At 42.1% G+C, this 22,951-nt stretch overlaps 1 protein-coding gene across 2 annotated transcripts in view; it reads left to right on the forward strand.

Annotated features, from left to right (window-relative positions):
- The window catches only part of phactr3a (phosphatase and actin regulator 3a), a 91,815-nt gene that overhangs the window by 48,886 nt on the left and 19,978 nt on the right, over nt 1–22,951 (forward strand). The window contains exons 2-3 of one of the 2 annotated variants that reach the window (XM_061903841.1): nt 20,114–20,278; nt 20,503–20,670. In XM_061903841.1, coding sequence (XP_061759825.1) covers nt 20,114–20,278; nt 20,503–20,670 — 333 coding nt within the window. The remainder of the gene's footprint in view (nt 1–20,113; nt 20,279–20,502; nt 20,671–22,951) is intronic. The other variant, XM_061903840.1, reaches the window with a different exon arrangement.

A 22,951-nucleotide genomic window follows, 5' to 3' on the forward strand; every position in this document is an offset into this window, starting at 1 on the left:
CTAGGGAATGAAAAGATTCAGGGTCACAGGCTAGCTGGAGTCTACCCCAGCAGGGTGAGAGGCGGGGTAAAACCAATCACCTGTCAATCACTATCAGGACTGACACATAGAGACACATTCACACACACTTGTAATGCTGCAGCGGAGATGTCTTTGTCTAATTTGCATAATTGGCCATGACTCATGTGCATGTAATTTCTTATGGCTGAAAAACATTACACATATTGAGGATCCACTATGGACTGAACTTTTCACAGTATTATGTTAGATACGCTCGACATCCATTGCTTCCGGTCCCCTAGAGGGGGGGGTTGCCCAAATATGTGGTCCTCTCCAAGGTTCTCATAGTCATCATTGTCACTGACGTCCCACTGGGTGTGAGTTTTCCTTGCCCTTATGTGGGCCTACCGAGGATGTCGTAGTGGTTTGTGTTGTGGTTTGTACAGCCCTTTGAGACACTAGTGATTTAGGGCTATATAAATGAACATTGATTGATTGATTGATATATTTAAGGAAGAATCTTGGTCTTTTCAATACATCCATTAGCTCGTGTCAGCCCGCCTCAAGTAAAACATTTTGAAGAAAAAAATATCTACGTATATCAGGGCTGTCAAACAATTATAAAAATCTAATTGTGATTAAAAGCAGTTTATTCATAGTTAACTCAAAATTAACGGTGATTAATCACAGATAAATCTATTTTTTCATCATTAATAAGTGTACGCTACATAGATACATTTTTAAAGTTTTTATTACCATGACTGGCCCTGTGATGAGGTGGCGACTTGTCCAGGGTCTACGCCGCCTTCCGCACGATTGTAGCTGAGATAGGCGCCAGCGCCCCCCGCGACCCCAAAAGGGAATAAGCGGTAGAAATGGATGGATGGATGGATCACCATGACTGGAAAATGTATTTGCTTTAATTAAATGCTTTTTACCCTCCCGGTAACAGTTCGCGATGCCACCTCAGTAGAAGCATTTAAGTCTCACCTTAAAACTCATTTGTATACTCTAGCCTTTAAATAGACTCCCTTTTTAGACCAGTTGATCTGCCGTTTCTTTTCTTTTTCTTCTATGTCACACTCTCCCGTGTGGAGGGGGTCCGGTCCGATCCGGTGGCCATGTACTGCTCGCCTGTGTATCGGCTGGGGACATCTCTGCGCTGCTGGTCCGCCTACGCTTGGGATGGTTTCCTGCTGGCTCCGCTGTGAACGGGACTCTCGCTGCTGTGTCTTGGATCCTCTTTGGACTGGACTTTCACAGTATCATGTTAGATCCGCTCGACATCCATTGCTTTCCTCCTCTCTAAGGTTCTCATAGTCATCATTGTCACTGACGTCCCACTGGGTCATTATTGTCACCAATGTCCCACTGGGTGTGAGTTTTCCTTGCCCTTATGTGGGCCTACCGAGGATGTCGTGGTGGTTTGTGCAGCCCTTTGAGACACTAGTGATTTAGGGCTATATAAGTAAACATTGATTGATTGATTAAACATTATGCTTTTTTTTAAAAACAGTTCAACTCAATAAGGACATAAACAAGCTTTTAAAGACAATAAAAAAATATATTTTGTTTTTGTTTCGGTGTCTTGCCAGATTTTGTAGGAATACAGAATTTGTATTTATATCTTATTTAGTTTTTATATTTTATTTATTTTTATTATCTTTTTATTATTATCATTATTATCATTTTTTTCATTTTATTATTAATACACTGTAGCACTTTGAGGTTGTTTGCTCAATGTAAAGTGCTTTTTTACAAATAAAATCTATTATTATTATTATTATTTTTACTACTGCTGTAGGAGCACATGCATTCAGAGGAGGATCTACAGAAGGTGCCACCGCCCGCCGGAGCTAAGGTGCAAGCACATAGGCTGTGGGCGAAAACAATTTTGGCGGAGGGATGCGCTCCAAACTCTTCCTGCAACTCAGAGCCTTTCTCAGCTACCGGCAGCGGCAAACGGCCGTAACAGAGGCACATCAAAAGATATGTGCATTGCAATATAGTCAAATATATATCTCTTTCTAAAACATACGGATATTAAACTGTCATACCGGTAAACCGCCTGGCCCTACTTGACATGTTTTGACGACGTAAGAGTCTCAGAAAAAAATGACTCCAGACTTTCTGCTAACGTGTTCTTTTTCTGCTGAGCTTTTAAAGTTAAAGTTAAAGTTCCAATAATTGTCACACACTATAGTGTGTGTGTGACAATTATTGGAACTTTAGATGTGGTGAAATCAAACTCTGCATGTGGCATTTCATCAGGAATCATTTTGGTGCTTTAACCCCCAATTCCAATCCTTGATGCTGAGTGCCAAGCAGGGAGGTAATGGGTCCCATTTTTGTAGTCGTTGGTATGACTCGGCCGGGGTTTGAACTCACGACCTACCAATCTCAGGGCAGACACTCTAACCACAAGGCCACTGAGCATGCTTTTCCATCTTATGAAAACAGATAGTGTAACAATCTACATGTCATGTTATTAACTCACTCAATTGTAACCTGCACATGGAAGTAAAGCTCCACCTCTCTGCAAGCGGCAAAGCGTGCCAGCAGGCAGGTGCTCCAATGTCAAAATGATCAAAAATATAATTGTCTCGTCAAGAGATATTTTGCCTTGGTTTTGATTTTCGAGCTTGAGCTTCAAAAGTAACTGAACGACCAATATGTTTACCCACACTATCGCAATGGATCAAGGATCAAAAAGGAGTCAGGACTCATGGGCGTTACAAAAACAATGAACGCAGTTAAAGGAACTTAGAGTAAACGCATTATCTCGTTCAACGTTGACAACCCTAATGTATACATAGTTTGCGATACAGGAAGGTGACACTTCATCGTCTAGGTCAGTGGTTCTCAAATGGGGGTACGCGTACCCCTGGGGGTACTTGAAGGTATGCCAAGGGGTACGTGAGATTTTTTTCAAATATTCTGAAAATAGCAACAATGCAAAAATCCTATATAAATATATGTATTGAAAAATACTTCAACAAAATATGAATGCAAGTTCATAAACTGTGAAAAGAAATGTCAGTGTTGACAGCAAGAATTTTTTCATAAATATTGAAGTTAAAGATTTAGTTTTTTGTGAAGAAATGTTTAGAATTAAGTTGATGAATCCAGATGGATCTCTATTACAATCCCCAAAGAGGGCACTTTAAGTTGATGATTACTTCTATGTGTAGAAATCTTTATTCATAATTGAATCACTTGTTTCTTTTTCAACAAGTTTTCAGTTATTTGTATATATTTTTTTCCGAATAGTTCAAGAAAATCCACTACAAATGAGCAATATTTTGCACTGCTATACAATTTAATAAATCAGAAACTGATGACATAGTGCTGTATTTTACGGCTTTATCTCTTTTTTTCAACCAAAAATGTTTTGCTCTGATTAGGGGGTACTTGAATTAAAAACAAAATGTTCACAGGGGGTACATCACTGAAAAAAGGTTGAGAACCACTGTTGTAGGTGATATATGTCAATCATATTCCCCAAAACATTGACTACATTAAGTGTTTTAAAATGTCAGTTTGAGATTTCAGCTACAGGCTTTTGATTAAAAAAACTGGCAATGCTAATATTCATTAGCCTTTTGATGGACCCTTTCCATTGTAGTGCGCTAGTGGCATAAAAGCTGACCTTTACCCCATATAGTTGCATGGTTTTTTGCAGTTTATACCAAATTATATTGTTGATTTAACATGATTCTTACATGTATGTGGACTTAATCTGTGTATAAATGTTTTTTCTTTTGGGTGCTTAACGTCACAGCAACATTAGTATGGCGACTATGAAGCAACAAACTCAAGTTGGAAGTTTTTTCATTTCTGATTTAAACGACTGTTTACCTATCCGTCAAACTAAGTTGCTCCATTCAGTGAGGGCAGGATAATGATGTGAATGAACCAGAGGTGTATGAAGTGCAACCTTTGTTGTATTGTAGAAATAAAATAGGCAATAATTGAAAAATACAGTGTGGAGAGGGGCGTGTTCCACACGTCCCCTGCGGGCGGGGTGTGTGCAGGGGCCGGCCATGAAGCAGCCAACAGGTGAGTGGATACCTCACCTGGAACGAGTTATCTAATCACCTGTTCCCTTTATTAGCAGCGCTGGAGACCATGAAGCGGGAGGGACGCATGAAGACGCATGAGGACGCAGGAGAGAGGCGCAGAGACGAACAAGGGACAGCTGAAAAGCTGGAAAGACGGACAATTGTGTAAAGTAAAAGATGTATTAAATACTGTGTCAAACCTGTATCCTGAGCTGTGTGATACTGTGGTCAGAAGAAGCCGGGCGAGACGCAGGAAACCTCCACATACAGCAAATTGATTTGTTGATACTAATAACTACTAAAGACTTGTCTTTACTTTGTCTGAGTCCAGGTTCTCTCCCAGAAAAGGGTGGAGTGCCATCTCCGGGTTGGGGAGGAGACCCTGCCCCAAGTGGAGGAGTTTGAGTACCTAGGAGTCTTGTTCACGAGTGAGGGAAGAGTGGATCGTGAGATCGACAGGCGGATCGGTGCGGCGTCTTCAGTAATGCGGCCACTGTATCGATCCGTTGTGGTGAAGAAGGAGCTGCGCCGGAAGGCAAAGCTCTCAATTTACCGGTCGATCTACGTTCCCATCCTCACCTATGGTCATGAGCTTTGGGTAATGACCGAAAGGATAAGATCACGGGTACAAGCGGCCGAAATGAGTTTCCTCCGCCGGGTGGGAGGGCTCTTTTAGAGATAGGGTGAGAAGCTCTGCCATCCGGGAGGAACTCAAAGTAAAGCCACTGCTCCTCTACATCGAGAGGAGCCAGATGAGGTGGTTCGGGCATCTGGTCAGGATGCCACCAGAATGCCTCCCTAGGGAGATGTTTCGGGCACGTAGGTAGGAGGCCACGGGGAAGACCCAGGACACGTTGGGAAGACTATCTCTCCCGGCTGGCCTGGGATCGCCTCGGGATCCCCCGGGATGAGCTGGACGAAGTGACTGGGGAGAGGGAAGTCTGGTCTTCCCTGCTTAGGCTGCTGCCCCCGTGGCCCGATCTCGGATAAGCGGAAGAAGATGGATGGATGGATGGACGGACTTGTCTTTAAATGTATAAATAATTTTTTTTTAAACATATGCGTCATGGCCAATTTTGTAAATTATAAGGACAGTGCCCTGACCACGCCTCTGCCGCCACAAATAGATTGTCAATCTGTGGGAAACACCAAACTTTGAGTTGTTGACAGTTGTCAGTAGGGTTAGTTATCAAAGGCTGGGCTTCATGCTTGTGAAATTGTTCTGCACACTTCCACACCTTGCCTTTCATGTGAGTGCATACTTTCCGGGTTTGTGGAGTTGTCCTCCGAATCTTTATATTTTGTCTTTTGTGACACCTTGTATTTGATTATAAAGTAAATCCATGATGCAATTAACACCTTCAATGCGTACAGGGTTAGAGTAATGATGCAAACCACCACCTAACAGGTTGTGACAAATCTAATTGTGGAGCTCCAATTTTATTCATCTCGTCATCTTCTTCTATGGCTGCTTTCATTATGATGCATATGCCTTGTCGTTGCCACATACAAAGCGGAGGAAGGACTGCACAGATGAGCATTTCTCTAGTGAAACTAAATGGTTTCATTATTTGCGTGATGTTTGGTAAGCCGAATAAGTGGCTTTGGCGGACCGGATGCGGGCTGTGGGCCGTATATTGAAGGGCACTGCACTATAAGTTTCCTTTTTTTGGCTGCTTCAAAGAGGATCTCACACGTGATCTCAAATTTAACCATGATTGATGAGCCTTTTGCTTACTTAAGTGCGGCACTGTGTTGGGGACATTCAGGAGTGCAGTTGTATGTGGCTTTATGTCAATATTTTCCTGTACATATTTGACTAATGCATGTTCTTTTCCTGGTTTGTTATTACTTGTTGTGGGGGAAACAGAACATATGACATGTGTTTAATTGTATTTCTGGACTGTATATGTCAAAAATTCTATAACAAAATGTAAAAAACAAAAACAAAAAGAGAGAATCTCACTCATTAGAGTCCTCATTCTCATAACTAACATATGGTAGCTAACAAGGGCCTCGGGCATTTCCTATTGGCTGCTGGCCTCAGTGACTTCATTTCTCGCTCCCGATGCCAGCGGTCCACACATTGCAATGGAGTTACACACTTTGCGCTGAAAATGATCTAGAGCAGCTTTTCCAAAGACTCGGGGTTAGGAGCCCTGAACTGGCTGTGGCTAGATTGGGTCGCTAACTGTATTTATGTTGGCTTTTTATATTAAATGTATTATTTCTAAAATTTGCACTGTGTTGTGAAGCACTTTGTGGCTTTTATCTGTGAAAGGTGCTATATATACAGGACTGTCCCAGAAAATTTGATTATTGTGATAAAGTCCTTTATTTTCTGTAATGCAACTAAAAACATGAAAATGCCATACATGCTGGATTCATTACACATCAACTGAAATATTGCAAGCCTTTTATTATTTTAATATTGCTGATTATGGCATACAGCTTAAGAAAACTCAATTAGTGCATCAATGCGGCGTGGCATGGAGGCAATCGGCCTGTGGCATTGCTGAGGTGTTATGGAATCCCAGGATGCTTCAATAGCGGCCTTCAGCTCATTTGCATTATTGGGTCTGGTGTCTTTCAGTTTTTCTTCACAATACCCCACAAATTCTCTATGGGGTTTAGGTCAGGAGAGTTGGCAGGCCAATCGAGGACAGTAATGCCATGGTCAGTACACCAGTTACTGCTGGTTTTGGCACTGTGAGCAGGTGCCAGATAATGCTGGAAAATTAAATCATCATCTCCACAGCTGCATTGACTCTGGACTTGATGAAACACAGTGGACCAAAACCATCAGCTGACATGGCTCCCCAAAATGTATTGGTGACTGAGGGAACTTCCGTTGTCTAGAGTTCAGGAGTGCCTTGACCATGGGAATACGGTTATTGAAGCTGTATCTGTTTAAAAGCTCTTTGGAAATCATGATTTCATTTTCGAGAGGAGTTGTACAGTCTGATGGCGTGTGGTACAAAATAGTTTTAGAGTCTATTAGTCCTGCACTTGGGATGAAGCAGTTGAGCACTGAACAGGCTCCTCTGGCTACTGATAACCCTATGTAGAGGGTGACTATCGTCATCCATGATGCTCAATAGTTTTTCCACAATCCTCTTCTCTGCCACCGTCACCAGTGAATCCAGTTGTATTCCGATCGTAGAGCCGGCCCGCCTGATCAGTTTCTCCAGTCTGGAGCTGTCCTTCTTAGATGTACTGCCCCCCTAGCACACTACCATGTAGAACAGAACACCGCACACTGGTAGTGCATCCACAATAGTTTTTTGCAAATGTTGAAGGAAGGTTGCATCCAATTTTCCCTCCAATTTTTCATATGTGTGAGCAAACGCCAAAACTCTTTGAGCATTCAGTGGCGCACATGTGAGCGACGGCAGAAGTGCACACTGTTATGCGCTTACCTTTTTATTCGATTTTGTGCGCGGCATAGATTTGCCGTGCGCAGAGGACGTGTGAGCAGTGTGCAATTGCACAGCGCGTACCTTAGAGGGAATGTTGGGTACATCCCTGATTAAATTTATCTTATAGGAAATCCAACATTTGGCTCTTTATCGGTGATGGTGTAAATAAACAATTTTGCTAATGAAACTGTTGTTATTCACATGCATGGTCAATCATGGAAGTAGCAAAAATTAACCCTAAACAAAACGAGCAATATTCTCATGCTCATATTTTATCTCAACAAAGCTTCATTTGTGTCATTTTGCAAAGACACTCGTTACCATCTCAGCTTTTCCGTTAATGAATCACTCCAGCTCGGCAACCACAATCGCATATCGCAGTCTTTTCTTGAGCAAACTAACTGTTTTCTTTTCGCGTAGCTGCCATCCCGTCTGCTCTTCACTGTCTTCCTGCTAGTCATTTCGTGCAACCGGGCCCCTGAGGGCAGCAAGGCCACGGACAGATGGCAGCGCAGTTGTAAAGCCAGGGGGGAAAAACAAAGGAGTTCTTGAGTGGGTAAGGAAGGTGGTGGTCCTCTTAAGGACACGTTATAGCAGAGTGGGGACTAAAGAGATAATGGTCAGGAGTCCATAGCTGCTCATCTTCATCATTGTTACTTAAAGGGGAACTGCACTTTTTGGGGAATTTTGCCTATCGTTCACAATCAATATGAAGGACATGACGAAGGATGGATTTCAAAAAAATGCATTCTGAATAGTAAATAAATGCGATCAAAAGTCTGCTTGCAATGGAGCCCATGGAAGCCGTTCTATTCTGCCTATAGAGCCCCTAAAAAAACATCCAAACACCTCCATCAGAGTTTTATATAAATTATGTAAGTATATATGTAATGCAGTAAGTAACGAGCACTTTTATAATAACAATCTATCCATCCATTTTCTACCACTTGTCCCTTTCGGGGTCGCAGGGGTGCTGGAGCCTATCTCAGCTGCATTCGGGCGGAAGATGGGGTACATCCTGGACAAGTCGCCACCTCATCGTAGGGCCAACAGAAAAACAGACAGCATTCACACTCACATTCACACACTAGGGCCAATTTAGCGTTGCCAAGTAACCTATGCAAAATTTGGACCAAAGAACCATCATTACATGTTATGTAGACCACAAGGAAGTGTTTTAAAAGTACAATAATAAAAGCATAATGAGGATTGTGCATGTATATCAACTATCACCTTCCCTCCACTTTTATGGCGTCATATAGTCCAATTTGTGGTGTTTCTTCATGTTATTGACATGCAGCACACAATTGTAATATGTACTACATTTATATATTGAAGCGCGATCTAAAGAACCAAAACATTTTTTAGCACTCTTAAGGTGCGCTCTGGGAAGGAAACTGAAGTGTTGTTTTTTTCATATTGTAATATTTTTTTCTACATGGAAAAACAAACACCTCATATACCAAAACACATCAATTGAATTTGCTGTAAATGCATATTGCTGCGGGCTTCACAGTGGCAGAGGGGTTAGTGCGTCTGCCTCACAATACGAAGGTCCTGCAGTCTTGGGTTCAAACCCAGGCTCGGGATCTTTCTGTGTGGAGTTTGCATGTTCTCCCCGTAAATGTGTGAGTTCCCTCTGGATACTCTGGCTTCCTCCCACTTCCAAAGACATGCACCTGGGGATAGGTTGATTGGCAACACTAAATTGGCCCTAGTGTGTGAATGTGAGTGTGAATGTTGTCTGTCTATCTGTGTTGGCCTTGTGATGAGGTGGCGACTTGTCCAGGTCGTACCCCGCCTTCCGCCCGATTGTAGCTGAGATAGGCACCAGTGACCCCAAAAGGAATAAGCGGTAGAAAATGGATGGGATGGATACATATTGCTAAATAGGATATGTCTATTTATATTTTTGACAGTACACATGTTGACACGCACACAGAAGGAACATTCTCTCTCTCAATCTTATATCTTTTCAGCACGATTGCCTTATTTCTCACAGCCATTTGTGTGTAACTGCCAGTTTGCACGCACATTTCCCAAAACAGTGGCCGCAGAACAGTTTCAGTCTCGATGAATCACACTGCGAGTGCTAAATTGTTATATAATATATTTGCATTTCCTCCTCTCAATATTGTAGGTGTTGTAATAATCCATATGTGAAGACAGACACCATAAATGGATTGTTTTCTCTATTTTGATCATTTAAAAGACAGAATCATATGTGAACTAGTTTAGTAGATCAGCTTTGAGTTTGCTATCAAGTTTGCACGTGTTTTATCAGAAGCAAACCTTCAGTACATCAGGCTATAAGTGTATCACAGGAAAACAGGTCAGATTTTTTGTTAGTGTCATATGCTGGAGTTCCTTAACATTTGACCATTTCTTTGTTAGTTACACCACCTCAAATTATTAATGTAATTACAATAAGTACCAAAAAAATAAATATAATAACACATGAAACATCCATCCATCCATCCATCCATCATCTTCCGCTTATCCGAGGTCGGGTCGCGGGGGCAACAGCCTAAGCAGGGAAACCCAGACTTCCCTCTCCCCAGCCACTTCGTCTAGCTCTTCCCGGGGGATCCCGAGGCGTTCCCAGGCCAGCCGGGAGACATAGTCTTCCCAACGTGTCCTGGGTCTTCCCCGTGGCCTCCTACCGGTTGGACGTGCCCTAAACACCTCCCTAGGGAGGCGTTCGGGTGGCATCCTGACCAGATGCCCGAACCACCTCATCTGGCTCCTCTCGATGTGAAGGAGCAGCGACTTTACTTTGAGTCCCTCCCGGATGGCAGAGCTTCTCACCCTATCTCTAAGGGAGAGCCCCGCCACACGGCGGAGGAAACTCATTTCGGCCGCTTGTACCCGTGATCTTATCCTTTCGGTCATGACCCAAAGCTCATGACCATAGGTGAGGATGGGAACGTAGATCGACCGGTAAATTGAGAGCTTTGCCTTCCGGCTCAGCTCCTTCTTCACCACAACGGATCGGTACAACGTCCGCATTACTGAAGATGCCGCACCGATCCGCCTGTCGATCTCACGATCCACTCTTCCCTCACTCGTGAACAAGACTCCTAGGTACTTGAACTCCTCCACTTGGGGCAGGGTCTCCTCCCCAACCCGGAGATGGCTCTCCACCCTTTTCCGGGCGAGAACCATGGACTCGGACTTGGAGGTGCTGATTCTCATTCCGGTCGCTTCACACTCGGCTGCGAACCGATCCAGCGAGAGCTGAAGATCCCGGTCAGATGAAGCCATCAGGACCACATCATCTGCAAAAAGTAGAGACCTAATCCTGCGGTTACCAGACCGGAACCCCTCAACGCCTTGACTGCGCCTAGAAATTCTGTCCATAAAAGTTATGAACAGAATCGGTGACAAAGGACAGCCTTGGCGGAGTCCAACCCTCACTGGAAATGTGTTCGACTTACTGCCGGCAATGCGAACCAAGCTCTGTCACTGATCGTACAGGGAACGGACCGCCACAATAAGACAGTCCGATACCCCATACTCTCTGAGCACTCCCCACAGGACTTCCCGAGGGACACAGTCGAATGCCTTCTCCAAGTCCACAAAGCACATGTAGACTGGTAGGGCAAACTCCCATGCACCCTCAAGAACCCTGCCGAGAGTATAGAGCTGGTCCACAGTTCCACGACCAGGATGAAAACCACACTGTTCCTCCTGAATCCGAGGTTCGAATATCCGACGTAGCCTCCTCTCCAGTACACCTGAATAAACCTTACCGGGAAGGCTGAGGAGTGTGATCCCACGATAGGTGGAACACACCCTCCGGTCCCCCTTCTTAAAGAGAGGAACCACCACCCCGGTCTGCCAATCCAGAGGTACCGCCCCCGATGTCCACGCGATGCTGCAAAGTCTTGTCAACCAAGACAGCCCCACAGCATCCAGAGCCTTAAGGAACTCCGGGCGGGTCTCGTCCACCCCTGGGGCCTTGCCACCGAGGAGCTTTTTAACTACCTCAGCGACCTCAGCCCCAGAAATAGGAGAGTCCACCACAGATTCCCCAGGCACTGCTTCCTCATAGGAAGACGTGTTGGTGGGATTGAGGAGGTCTTCGAAGTATTCCTTCCACCTACCCACAACATCCGCAGTCGAGGTCAGCAGAACACCATCCGCACAATACACGGTGTTGATAGTGCACTGCTTCCCCTTCCTGAGGCGGCGGACAGTGGTCCAGAATCGCTTCGAAGCCGTCCGGAAGTCGTTTTCCATGGCTTCCCCGAACTCTTCCCATGTCCGAGTTTTTGCCTCCGCGACCGCTGAAGCTGCACACCGCTTGGCCTGTCGGTACCTGTCCACTGCCTCCGGAGTCCTATGAGCCAAAAGGTCCCGATAGGACTCCTTCTTCAGCTTGACGGCATCCCTCACCGCTGGTGTCCACCAAGGGGTTTTAGGATTGCCGCCCCGACAGGCACCAACTACCTTGCGGCCACAGCTCCGATCTGCCGCCTCGACAATAGAGGTGCGGAACATGGTCCACTCGGCCTCAATGTCCAGCACCTCCCTCGTGACATGTTCAAAGTTCTTCCGGAGGTGGGAATTGAAAGTTTGTCTGACAGGAGACTCTGCCAGACGTTCCCAGCAGACCCTCACAATGCGTTTGGGCCTCCCAGGTCTTTGCGGCATCCTCCCCCACCATCGCAGCCAACTCACCACCAGGTGGTGATCGGTAGAAAGCTCTGCCCCTCTCTTCACCCGAGTGTCCAAAACATGAGGCCGCAAATCCGATGACACAACTACAAAGTCGATCATGGAACTGCGGCCTAGGGAGTCCTGGTGCCAAGTGTACATATGGACACCCTTATGTTTGAACATGGTGTTCGTTATCGACAAACTGTGACGAGCACAAAAGTCCAATAACAAAACACCACTCGGGTTCAGATCCGGGCGGCCATTCTTCCCAATCACGCCTCTCCAGGTTTCACTGTCGTTGCCAACGTGAGCGTTGAAGTCTCCCAGTAGGACAAGGGAATCACCCGGGGGAGCACTTTCCAGTACTCCCTCGAGTGTTCCCAAAAAGGGTGGGTACTCTGAACTGCTGTTTGGTGCATAAGCACAAACAACAGTCAGGACCCGTCCCCCCACCCGAAGGCGGAGGGAGGCTACCCTTTCGTCCACCGGGTTGAACTCCAACGTACAGGCTTTGAGCCGGGGGGAAACAAGAATTGCCACCCCAGCCCGTCGCCTCTCACTGCCGGCAACGCCAGAGTGGAAGAGGGTCCAATCCCTCTCGAGAGAAGTGGTTCCAGAGCCCTTGCTGTGCGTCGAAGTGAGTCCAACTATGTCCAGCCGGAATTTCTCGACTTCGCGCACTAGCTCAGGCTCTTTCCCCCCCAGTGACGTGACGTTCCACGTCCCAAGAGCTAGCTTCTGTAGCCGAGGATCGGACCGCCAAGTGCCCTGCCTTCGGCTGTCGCCTAGCTCACAATGCACCCGACCTCTATGGTCGGGTGCATTGTGCATTGTGAAACAGTAGGCCTAATATAATACGTACAGAATAATTCTTTACCTGTGTTCCTTTTGTAATGCCAGCCAATACATTAGGAAACTTGCTGCTTTATCATCCCCAGCCACCGGAACTCCTGACTGGCCATAAACACTTCACTTTCAACTAATCAGAACCAGAAAAGCCTCCAATGCTTGGGAGACATAATGAAGTGCAACAAGTTGACTAAAACATATTTTATTCTTCCTCATATTTGCTGCGAGTGAGGCACCTTGCACTCACTGTATCCTTTCTCCACACAAGACTATAATGTTTGCCGTGCGCTGTAACTACATAATTCTAAAAAAACGAGTCTTGTATTTTAAGTTCCAAATTAGGTTTTTAAGTAAATTATTGGAGCATGAAACATTGTAACAAAGAACTATGGTCCACCCCTATGCATTGTTTTAATTGCGCTCTAGTAGGTTTGTTTGATAAAAAAAAGTACATTAAAAATGTAATCACTTTTTGCTCCTCGGGTAATGATGAGATTCAATGCCTCAGATATGTGACAGAGGTATAATTTAGCTTTTTTTGACTCACAATGGAATTGTTACCCCAACCCAGGGGGGAAATTTTAATTTCAGAAGTGATACTGACATTTTAACTTTGTTAAAAAACATGCACACAAAAACACTTGGGAAAAACTTATGATTTACAGTACTTAGGTGTTCCTCAAGGCACCCCGTTAAGTCCTTTTCTTTTTGTCTATCCTCTTACTTTTCGTATTGTGATTTATGTAACTAAGGTCTTGTTGTAGCTTGTTAACTTTAGATTCCGTCTATAGTAATTTGTTCAACGTCTTTGTTTATACTAGTGGTGTTCCTCAAGTATATATTTTAGGTCCTCTCTTTTTCATCACTTTTGTTACTCAACTGGTGGCTCGCGAGTTCAGTTATTTTTTTTTTTTATAGCAGATCTATAAAAACCCCACAGTGATGTCATAGAGGTTATCTTCAGCTATCATTTTACCAGAAGGTCCTTAAAAAGTTCAAGTTCAAGTTTATTCACAATACGATATAACAATTTCAATAGTAGTGAATATCATCAATTAAAGATGTTGGTACGTGAAAAGGTCCCCCAAATAAGCTAAAAGAAGCTTTTGACAGGGGGTCCAGAGGACAGTATATATTCATGGAATGATGAAATATGAAACAGCGGAGCGGTTCTGAAACCCTGACAAAATAAAAAGACCACAATCAAATACCACTAATAGTGAAGGGAGAAGTCCGCCCCCTGGTCCTTAGCTTTCTGTAATGGTGGCCCCCAAAATAATTCAGGTAAATATTGTATATGGTTGATTAGATGCATGTTTCGGAGTAATATGAACGGGAAACAAGTTTTTCAATAATTAATTTTTCAGATGAAATTACAAAGTTTGCAATTAAATAAATTATGTACAGAGTTTTTTGAAGTTTGCATTATGATTTAAATTAATGTTTACTTTGTATGATCTGGCTGGGAATCGAACTGTCTGCTGGAACAAAAGATGGATATATATATTTTTTGTCTCACTTGTTGGTGATTCATATTGTTTTGTGCAGGCAACTTGCTCTTAATTTGCATCTGGCTGCTGTTTGGTCAGCTGCTGTGTAATGTCAATCATTGTCATGTTGACAAGCAGGTAGCCCTAAAAAGCCAATCAATGAGTTTTTTTTTTTTTTTTGCACCTGGCGCAGGTGTTTGACTTGTTCTCCATTCAATCGTGTCACTTTACTTTTGGACGTTACAGGAGACAAAAACAGCTTTCTGAAAAAGTGCAGGAGACATGTACCCCCAGTACTCCCCCAACTCCCAAATGACATCCATCCCCCAACCACAGAATCATTATCGGTACAGTCGTGTCACCTACTGTATGTATCACATGTTCATATTTGTGTTATTTAGTAAGGCTTGTTGACTAGGTCTACTTGGTGCTATGGTGGTTGGTAGATTCCTGTTGCATTGTCACATTTACACACAGCCATGATGTCAAAGGTGCCGACAAAGCTGGTGACACACTCCAGCATCCGGTGTGCCATCTTTCTTGCCAAAACCTCATTACCATATAGACGATTTGATTTAACTAATCTCATTATTATTATTTTTTTGTATATCGTAGCATTCCCAAGCATAATGTGTTTGGGTATTATGTTTTATAGGCCTATTTTCCATTTGGAGGTAATTTTTGCCACCTGATTAGAATAGCAAGCAGATTACTGATACACAGAGTTGATGAAGGATATTAATTATAGTATATCTTGGCCACATGCAGTCCATTCACGCTTGAGTAAAGAATGGGAAGAAAAAGAACTGATCATGTGCATGTTATTTCCTATAATTCTAGTGTTCTCCTGTCATTTTCTGTCAACAAGCACCCCTCACCACCCCCGGCCCGGTATCTATGAAAGAAGGACTTGTTATGCATTATGAAGAGCTGTGCCGTGATTGGATGAGCCCACATTCTCCGGCAAGCTCTTCCGTATAGCAACAGCCTCCACCCTCTCTCACTTCCTCTTTTCGCTTCTTCCTACTGGAACCCCCTTCTTTGCAGAACCCCTCATCCATCCCTACCTCCCTCCCACCTGCGTCCCCTCTTCAAAGGGAGCATGCATCCCGTCCTCCATGTGGCTTCTCTACCCCACCCACCTCCCTTTTCCCACAATGCACAGGGTGCACGGCTGCTAACTAAAGATGTGCCTATCTATCTCTGTGTGAGATGGGGGCTCCCCTCCCCTCTTTCTAAGCTGACTCGTTCAATCCCGCCAGCGCCTACTGCTGTGGCAGCATCTGGATGTGGTCGCCATGGCAACAGCTGTGGGACTGACCCCACCTCCTCTCCTTTTTCAACACACATGCACACACACACACATACAGTAAAGCCCCTCTCCCCCACCTACCCTCCTGCTCCTCCTTATCTATTAGTTTTTTTTTTGCTCTTGCGCGTCTGGGTTCATTTTCCTTCAAGCTTGACCTGGATTCAGCTTGCGGCGCCACACTGCATCCTGGGGTGTATTGATGATGACTGAGTGACACTCTGCTAATGCCCTTTGACCCTTTGTAGGTCACCTGTCAAACTCACCTCTCTTCTTCTTTGTCGTCCTGCTCCCACTTTCTCTCCTCTGACCTGACAATCACCCCACACCTTCCTGCCGAAGTGCCAGCAATGTGAAGATGCCAAAAATGGCTTGACAAGGAACCAGCTGTAACCTCCACACCCACCCATCCTCCACCACTGTACTCCACACCCCTTCCTCTCACCACCCCACCCCCATCACAAATCCTCCCTTCTTAGTTGAATATTTGAACAATGATATCAGCCTCCAGATGGCAGTTATTACTTCCAGTATGATTTTTTTCTGCATTATATTATTATATTATATTATGGTATATATAGTACAAACCCCGTTTCCATACGAGTTGGGAGATTGTGTTAGATGTAAATATAAACGGAATACAATGATTTGCAAATCCTTTTCAACCCATATTCAATTGAATGCACTACAAAGACAAGATATTTGATGTTCAAACTCATAAGCTTTATTTTTTTTTTTCAAATAATAATCAACTTAGAATTTCATGGCTGCAACACGTGCCAAAGTAGTTGGGAAAGGGCATGTTCACCACTGTGTTACATCACCTTTTCTTTTAACAACACTCAATAAACGTTTGGTAACTGAGTAAACTAATTGTTGAAGCTTTGAACGTGGAACTCTTTCCCATTCTTGTTTTATGTAGAACTTTAGTCGTTAAACAGTCCGGGCTCTCCGCTGTCGTATTTTACGCTTCATAATGTGCCACACATTTTTGATGGGGGACAGGTCTGGACTGCAGGCGGGCCAGGAAAGTACCCTCACTCTTTTCCTACGAAGCAACGCTGTTGTAACACGTGGCTTGGCATTGTCTTGCTGAAATGAGCAGGGGCGTCCATGATCACGTTGCTTGGATGACAACATATGTTGCTCCAAAACCTGTATGGACCTTTCAGCATTAATGGTGCCTTCACAGATGTGTAAGTTACCCATGCCTTGGGCAATAATACACCCCCATACCATCATAGATGCTGGCTTTTGAACTTTGCGCCTATAACAATCCGAATGGTTATTTTCCTCTTTATTCTGGAGGACACCACGTCCTCTTTTTTTGCAAATTAAATTTGAAATGTGGACTCGTCAAACCACAGAACACTTTTTCACTTTGCATCAGTCCATTTCAGATGAGCTCGGGCCCAGCCAAGCCAGCGGCGTTTCAGGGTGTTGTTGATAAATGGGTTTGGCTTTGCATAGTAGAGTTTTAACTTGCACTTACAAATGTAGCGACCAACTTTAGTTACCGACTGTGGTTTTATGAAGTGTTCCTGAGACCATGTGGTGATATCCTTTACACACGGATGTCGGTTTTTGATGCAGTACTGCCCGTAGGTCCGTAATATCATCTCTTACGTGCAGTGATTTCTCCAGATTCTCTGAACCTTTTGATGATTTTACGGACCGTATATGGTAAAATCCCAAAATTCCTTGCAATAGCTTGTTGAGAAATGTTGTTCTAAAACTGTTTGACAATTTGCTTACAAATTGGTGACCCTCGCCCCATCCTTCTTTGTGAATTACTTAGCATTTCATGGAAGCTGTTTTTATAACCAATCATGGCACCCAACTGTTCCCAATTAGCCTGCACACCTGTGGGATGTTCCATGTAAGTGTTTGATGAGCATTCTTAAATTTTATCAGTATTCATTGCCACCTTTCCCAACTTCTTTGTCACAAGTTGCTGGCATTAAATTCTAAAGTTAATTATTATTTGCAAAAAAAAAAAAAAAAGTTTATCAGTTTGAACAACAAATATGTTGTCTTTGTAGAATATTCAACGGAGTATGGGTTGAAAATGATTTGCAAATCATTGTGTTACGTTTATATTTACATAAATTATAAATGGGTTGTACTTGTATAGCGCTTTTCTACCTTCAAGGTACTCAAAGCGCTTCGACACTACTTCCACATTTACCGATTCACACCCTGATGGAGGGAGCTGCCATGCAAGGCGCTAAACAGCACCCATCAGGAGCAAGTGTGAAATGTCTTGCTCAGGACACAACGGACGTGACGAGGTTGGTACTAGGTGGGGATTGAACCAGGGACCCTTGGGTTGCACACGGCCACTCTACCACCGCGCCACGCCGTCCCCAAACACAATTTCCCAACTCATATGGAAACGGGGTTTGTATATATACATATATGTGGAAATATTTTACCTTATATTTTACATTTACTTGTTGCACACATGGTTCTGTATTACCATGCATGCTTGCTCTGCTATGCGTCACACACTCTTCCTTCATTCAGTTCCAAGTTGTGTTGGATGTGACAGAAAAATTTTTATCACACTAAAGGGATTGCAGCAAAATACAACAATGCAAGGTTAAAGGAAACATTAGAAATAAATAGCAATCATCTACATTGTATTGGCTTGTACATATTTTGAATGCATTATTTTTTTATTCATCCCATTGTATGTTGGGAGAGTTTTTTTGACTGTCATAGTATTTTTCAGTTAGAAATGTTTTAAATTACAAACCTGATTCATATTTTTTGGTTTTAATGCCATTTAGTGCCAAGACGCAAAAGAAGTCTCACAAAGGAATATATTTTAAATGTTTTACTCAAATGAATGCCATTTATTTGCACAAACCTTAGTAAGAGTTTTATCGAAAGTCCAGTCAGGGTGTATTTTAAAGCCAAATGTGTCAGCCAGCACAACAGTCGTAGTCCTTTCACTCATCTTTGCACTGACGTATTATTGACTAGATTGATCATTGACAGTAAAACAACCCATCCCGGATTTCAGTAACCTTCCACGGTTAAGGTACAGGACCATGTATGGTCAAAATATACTGTGACTAATCTGCGTTCATACATGATTAATGCAGGCTCATATTTTAGGACACCAAGGCAAGTTCGATGGGCACCAAGGCAAACATTATTTTCTTTTGAAGCAGGGGCTCCAAAACATGCACGCATACATACATATATATATATATATATATATATATATATATATATATATACATACATACATATATATATATATATATATATATATATATTAAGGCTGCAACTAACGATTAAATTGATAATCGATTAATCTGTCGATTATTACTTCGATTAATCGATTACTAATCGGATAAAAGAGACAAACTACATTTCTATCCTTTCCAATACTTTTTTTTTTTTTATAAAGTGCACCATTGTCCTGCACAATAGCAATCATTTTGCTTAGGGGAATTTCAAACCTGGCTATTACCTATTCCAACCATTCTGCAATGTTGGATGCTGAAAGTCTTTCCTCTAGTGGCATGGTCGTGAGGCAGATTGACTTCATGTTCCATTTGTCTCCAATGTAGTGCCATGTATTGCCAAAGTAGGCAACACTTGTCCACACATCAGTAGTGAGAGTAAGTTTGCTCTGGGTGGCTTTTATGTCAGTCTGCACAGCATGGAATGTCCGCTCGTACTTCCTCTCCATCACTTTGGTAAAATGGTTCCTCGAGGGAAGAGTGTAACCGGGGTTGAGGACGTGAATCATTCGTCTAAAACCTTTATCCTCCACCATTGATAGTGGCCTCATGTCAGTTAGCAACATATTCAGGTAGCATCAGTCAGTGCAGCCGCTTGATTGAAGGAAACAAACATATACAGTGAAAATAAATTGTGCTTAATCTGCATATACATATATATATATATATATATATATATATATATATATATATATATACATATATATATATATATATATATATATGATAACTGTGATAATTTTTTTAAGGTGTTAACTTATTTTTACAGCTCTAATATACAGAATACTCTGTGCATCAGTATGTTATATCTTAAATGTGTTTGGTTTTTATTTCATATATGATTATTAAGCATATTTGTATATTTTTGTTAAATTTTATATTTCATTAAAGTCTACGTAAGGTACGTGTACTAATATTGTTCCAGTTATAGACAACCTCCTTTTCACCACCAGTCTTAAAATCTAAATATTTTAGGGGGGGAAACAAAGCAAAACGTTTTTTCTATGACATTCACCCACTCTTTCCACACACATGTTCTTCTCTCCCATCTTGTCTGTCCCTGTAGTAGATGGACTGGACCAGCAGAGAGTGCTAAGAGCTGGCTGCTTGGTAACTGGGGTCCACACTCCCACCATTAGGCGCAACAGCAAGCTGGCCACGTTGGGCCGCCTCTTCAAGCCGTGGAAATGGAGGAAAAAGAAAAATGATAAACTTAAACAGAGCTCCACAGGTAAAAAAAAAACAATAAAGCAGAGTTACTCAATGATCAAAGATGCAATACTCACTGGGAGTGAATTGATTATCTCCCGGGTTTATTGTAACTGTTTAAAGAGAGAGAGGGGTAGACTAGATTAAAATTACATTTTTAATACAGTACATGTGTTATTTTTATTTATTGTTTTGTATAACACTTGCTTTTATCCATCACTATATCCATGTATCTTCCATCAACAGATGTAGCATTATCCAGCGGCCTTTTGTACCATGACCCAAACTCTCCCAGCCAGGGTTGCTGCTCAGATGGAACACTCCTGCTTGGCGGCTTTGGAGGATCCCTAAACTCCAACCTCACAGTCAGCAGTGTGGAGTACCTTGGTCCAGAAGAGGAACATCCCACTCCAGGTATAAGAACATTCCTCAATAGAACCGATAATTGGTTTTGCATGTTTGTTTACTTTAAACATGGACTCAAAGGTACACAATAATACAGCACAAACAAAATAAAATGTTATCAAGGAGTTCTAATTCAAATTAACACACATAGACTTGTTAGATCATCAGATAAGGAAAAATCAATTTACAATGTTACATTAATCAATACAAGAGTATGTTATGTTGCGGAAACTGAGCTAAAGAAATACATAAAAGATGACTTGAAGGCTGGTATTGTTAGATGGTACACCCTTATTCATCGCTGTTAATCGGTTCTGGGCCTGAACGCTGTAAATTAATTTCGGTAAAGTAGGAATTATTTGTAATATAATATTCAAATATGTTCATAGCTACAGCATAAAAGACATTCTAAATAGCTTTGAAGATTATGAGAGCTCTCTAAACGTAAAATACCACAAGTTAGTCACCTTTACGATTGTAAAAGTGGGGTTGGATGCTGAGCCAATCAGGGACCACGATACTGAAAGGCACACATTGTTTTGTTTGTTTCGTATTGGTCATGACCACACATGACAGTTCTGACTTTATTAGTTTCTTGTATTTTGCATAATTTTCCGTCTCGCCTTCTTATTTTTTCTTCCACTTCCCGTTTGTCACCACCTCCCCTCTGGTCCAGTTGTTGCTTTTCTCACTGGTTTACTGATTGGCAATTAGACAACACAGCTGTCCCTGATAGTCAATCAGGTGGATACTTTTGCATAGCTTCCCAAATGCTTCTTGATCCTGGTTAACGTTTGTGCATTTACTTGCTGCACTATTTTTTTTATTTATTTATTGTTTTCCCAAATAAAATGTTTTTTACCTTACGTTTGCCTGCTCCCTCTGCATCCTAGGTTCCAGACCTACAACAACCCAATTCAGACCTTAACATCTCATGGCCAATATTACTGTAGTATTGAGGCTTATTTATGCTTGAAAATGCTTAATTTAGGCAAGAAAAAGGAAAACAATAAAAAAAATATGCCCCTACCCAATTAATTAGCTATAGTAAAAGTGAAAGTAAACTTTAAAGTGCATTGTTGCAAGGTATGTCTGTATTGCATAACAACAACTAGGTAAAAGAAAACAACGTTCTTTTTTAAATGTTGAATTATACTTGCCAGGAGAGGGCAGCAACATACAGCTGTCTGCAGTAACCTGTAGTTCATGTAGAGCAAAGAGGTGGCTTGTGAACAAAGCACACTATATATATATATATATATATATATATATATATATATATATATACATACATACATACATACATACATACATACATACATACATACATACATATATATATATATATATATATATATATATATATATATATATATATATATATACATATATATATATATATATATATACACACACACACAATCCCCTTTCCATATGAGTTGGGAAATTGTGTTAGATGTAAATATAAACGGAATACAATGATTTGCAAATCATTTTCAACCCATATTCAGTTGAATATGCTACAAAGACAACATAATCAATGTTCACACTGATAAAAAAAATGTTTTGGGTAAATAATCATTAACTTTAGAATTTGATGCCAGCAAGACATGACAAAGAAGTTGGGAAAGGTGGCAATAAATACTGATAGAGTTGAGGAATACTCATCAAACACTTATTTGGAACATCCTACAGGCTAATTCGGAACAGGTGGGTGCCATGATTGGGTATAAAAGCAGCTTCCATGAAATGCTAAGTAAGTCACAAACAAGGATGGGGCGAGGGTCACCACTTTGTAAGCATCGAGCTATTGCAAGGAATTTAGGGATTTTATCATGTACAGTCCGTAAAATCATCAAAAGGTTCAGAGAATCTGGAGAAATCACTGCACATAAGGGACGATATTACGGACCTTTGGTCCCTCAAGCAGTACTGCATCAGAAACCGACATCAGTGTGTAAAGGATATCATCACATGGACTCAGGGACACTTCATAAAACCACTGTCAGTAACTACAGTTGGTCGCTACATCTGTAAATGCAAGTTAAAACTCTATTATGCAAAGCAAAACCCATTTATCAACAACACCCGTTTATATGTACATCTGTGTGTGTGAATATATATATATATATATATATATATATATATATATATATATATATATATATATATATATACTGTATATACCAACCCCGTTTCCATACGAGTTGGGAAATTGTGTTAGATGTAAATATAAACGGAATACATTGATTTGCAAGTCCTTTTTAACCCATATTCAATTGAATGCAAT

This window comes from Nerophis ophidion, linkage group LG06 (assembly GCF_033978795.1).
Source record: "Nerophis ophidion isolate RoL-2023_Sa linkage group LG06, RoL_Noph_v1.0, whole genome shotgun sequence".
Classification (NCBI taxonomy): Eukaryota; Metazoa; Chordata; class Actinopteri; order Syngnathiformes; family Syngnathidae; genus Nerophis; species Nerophis ophidion.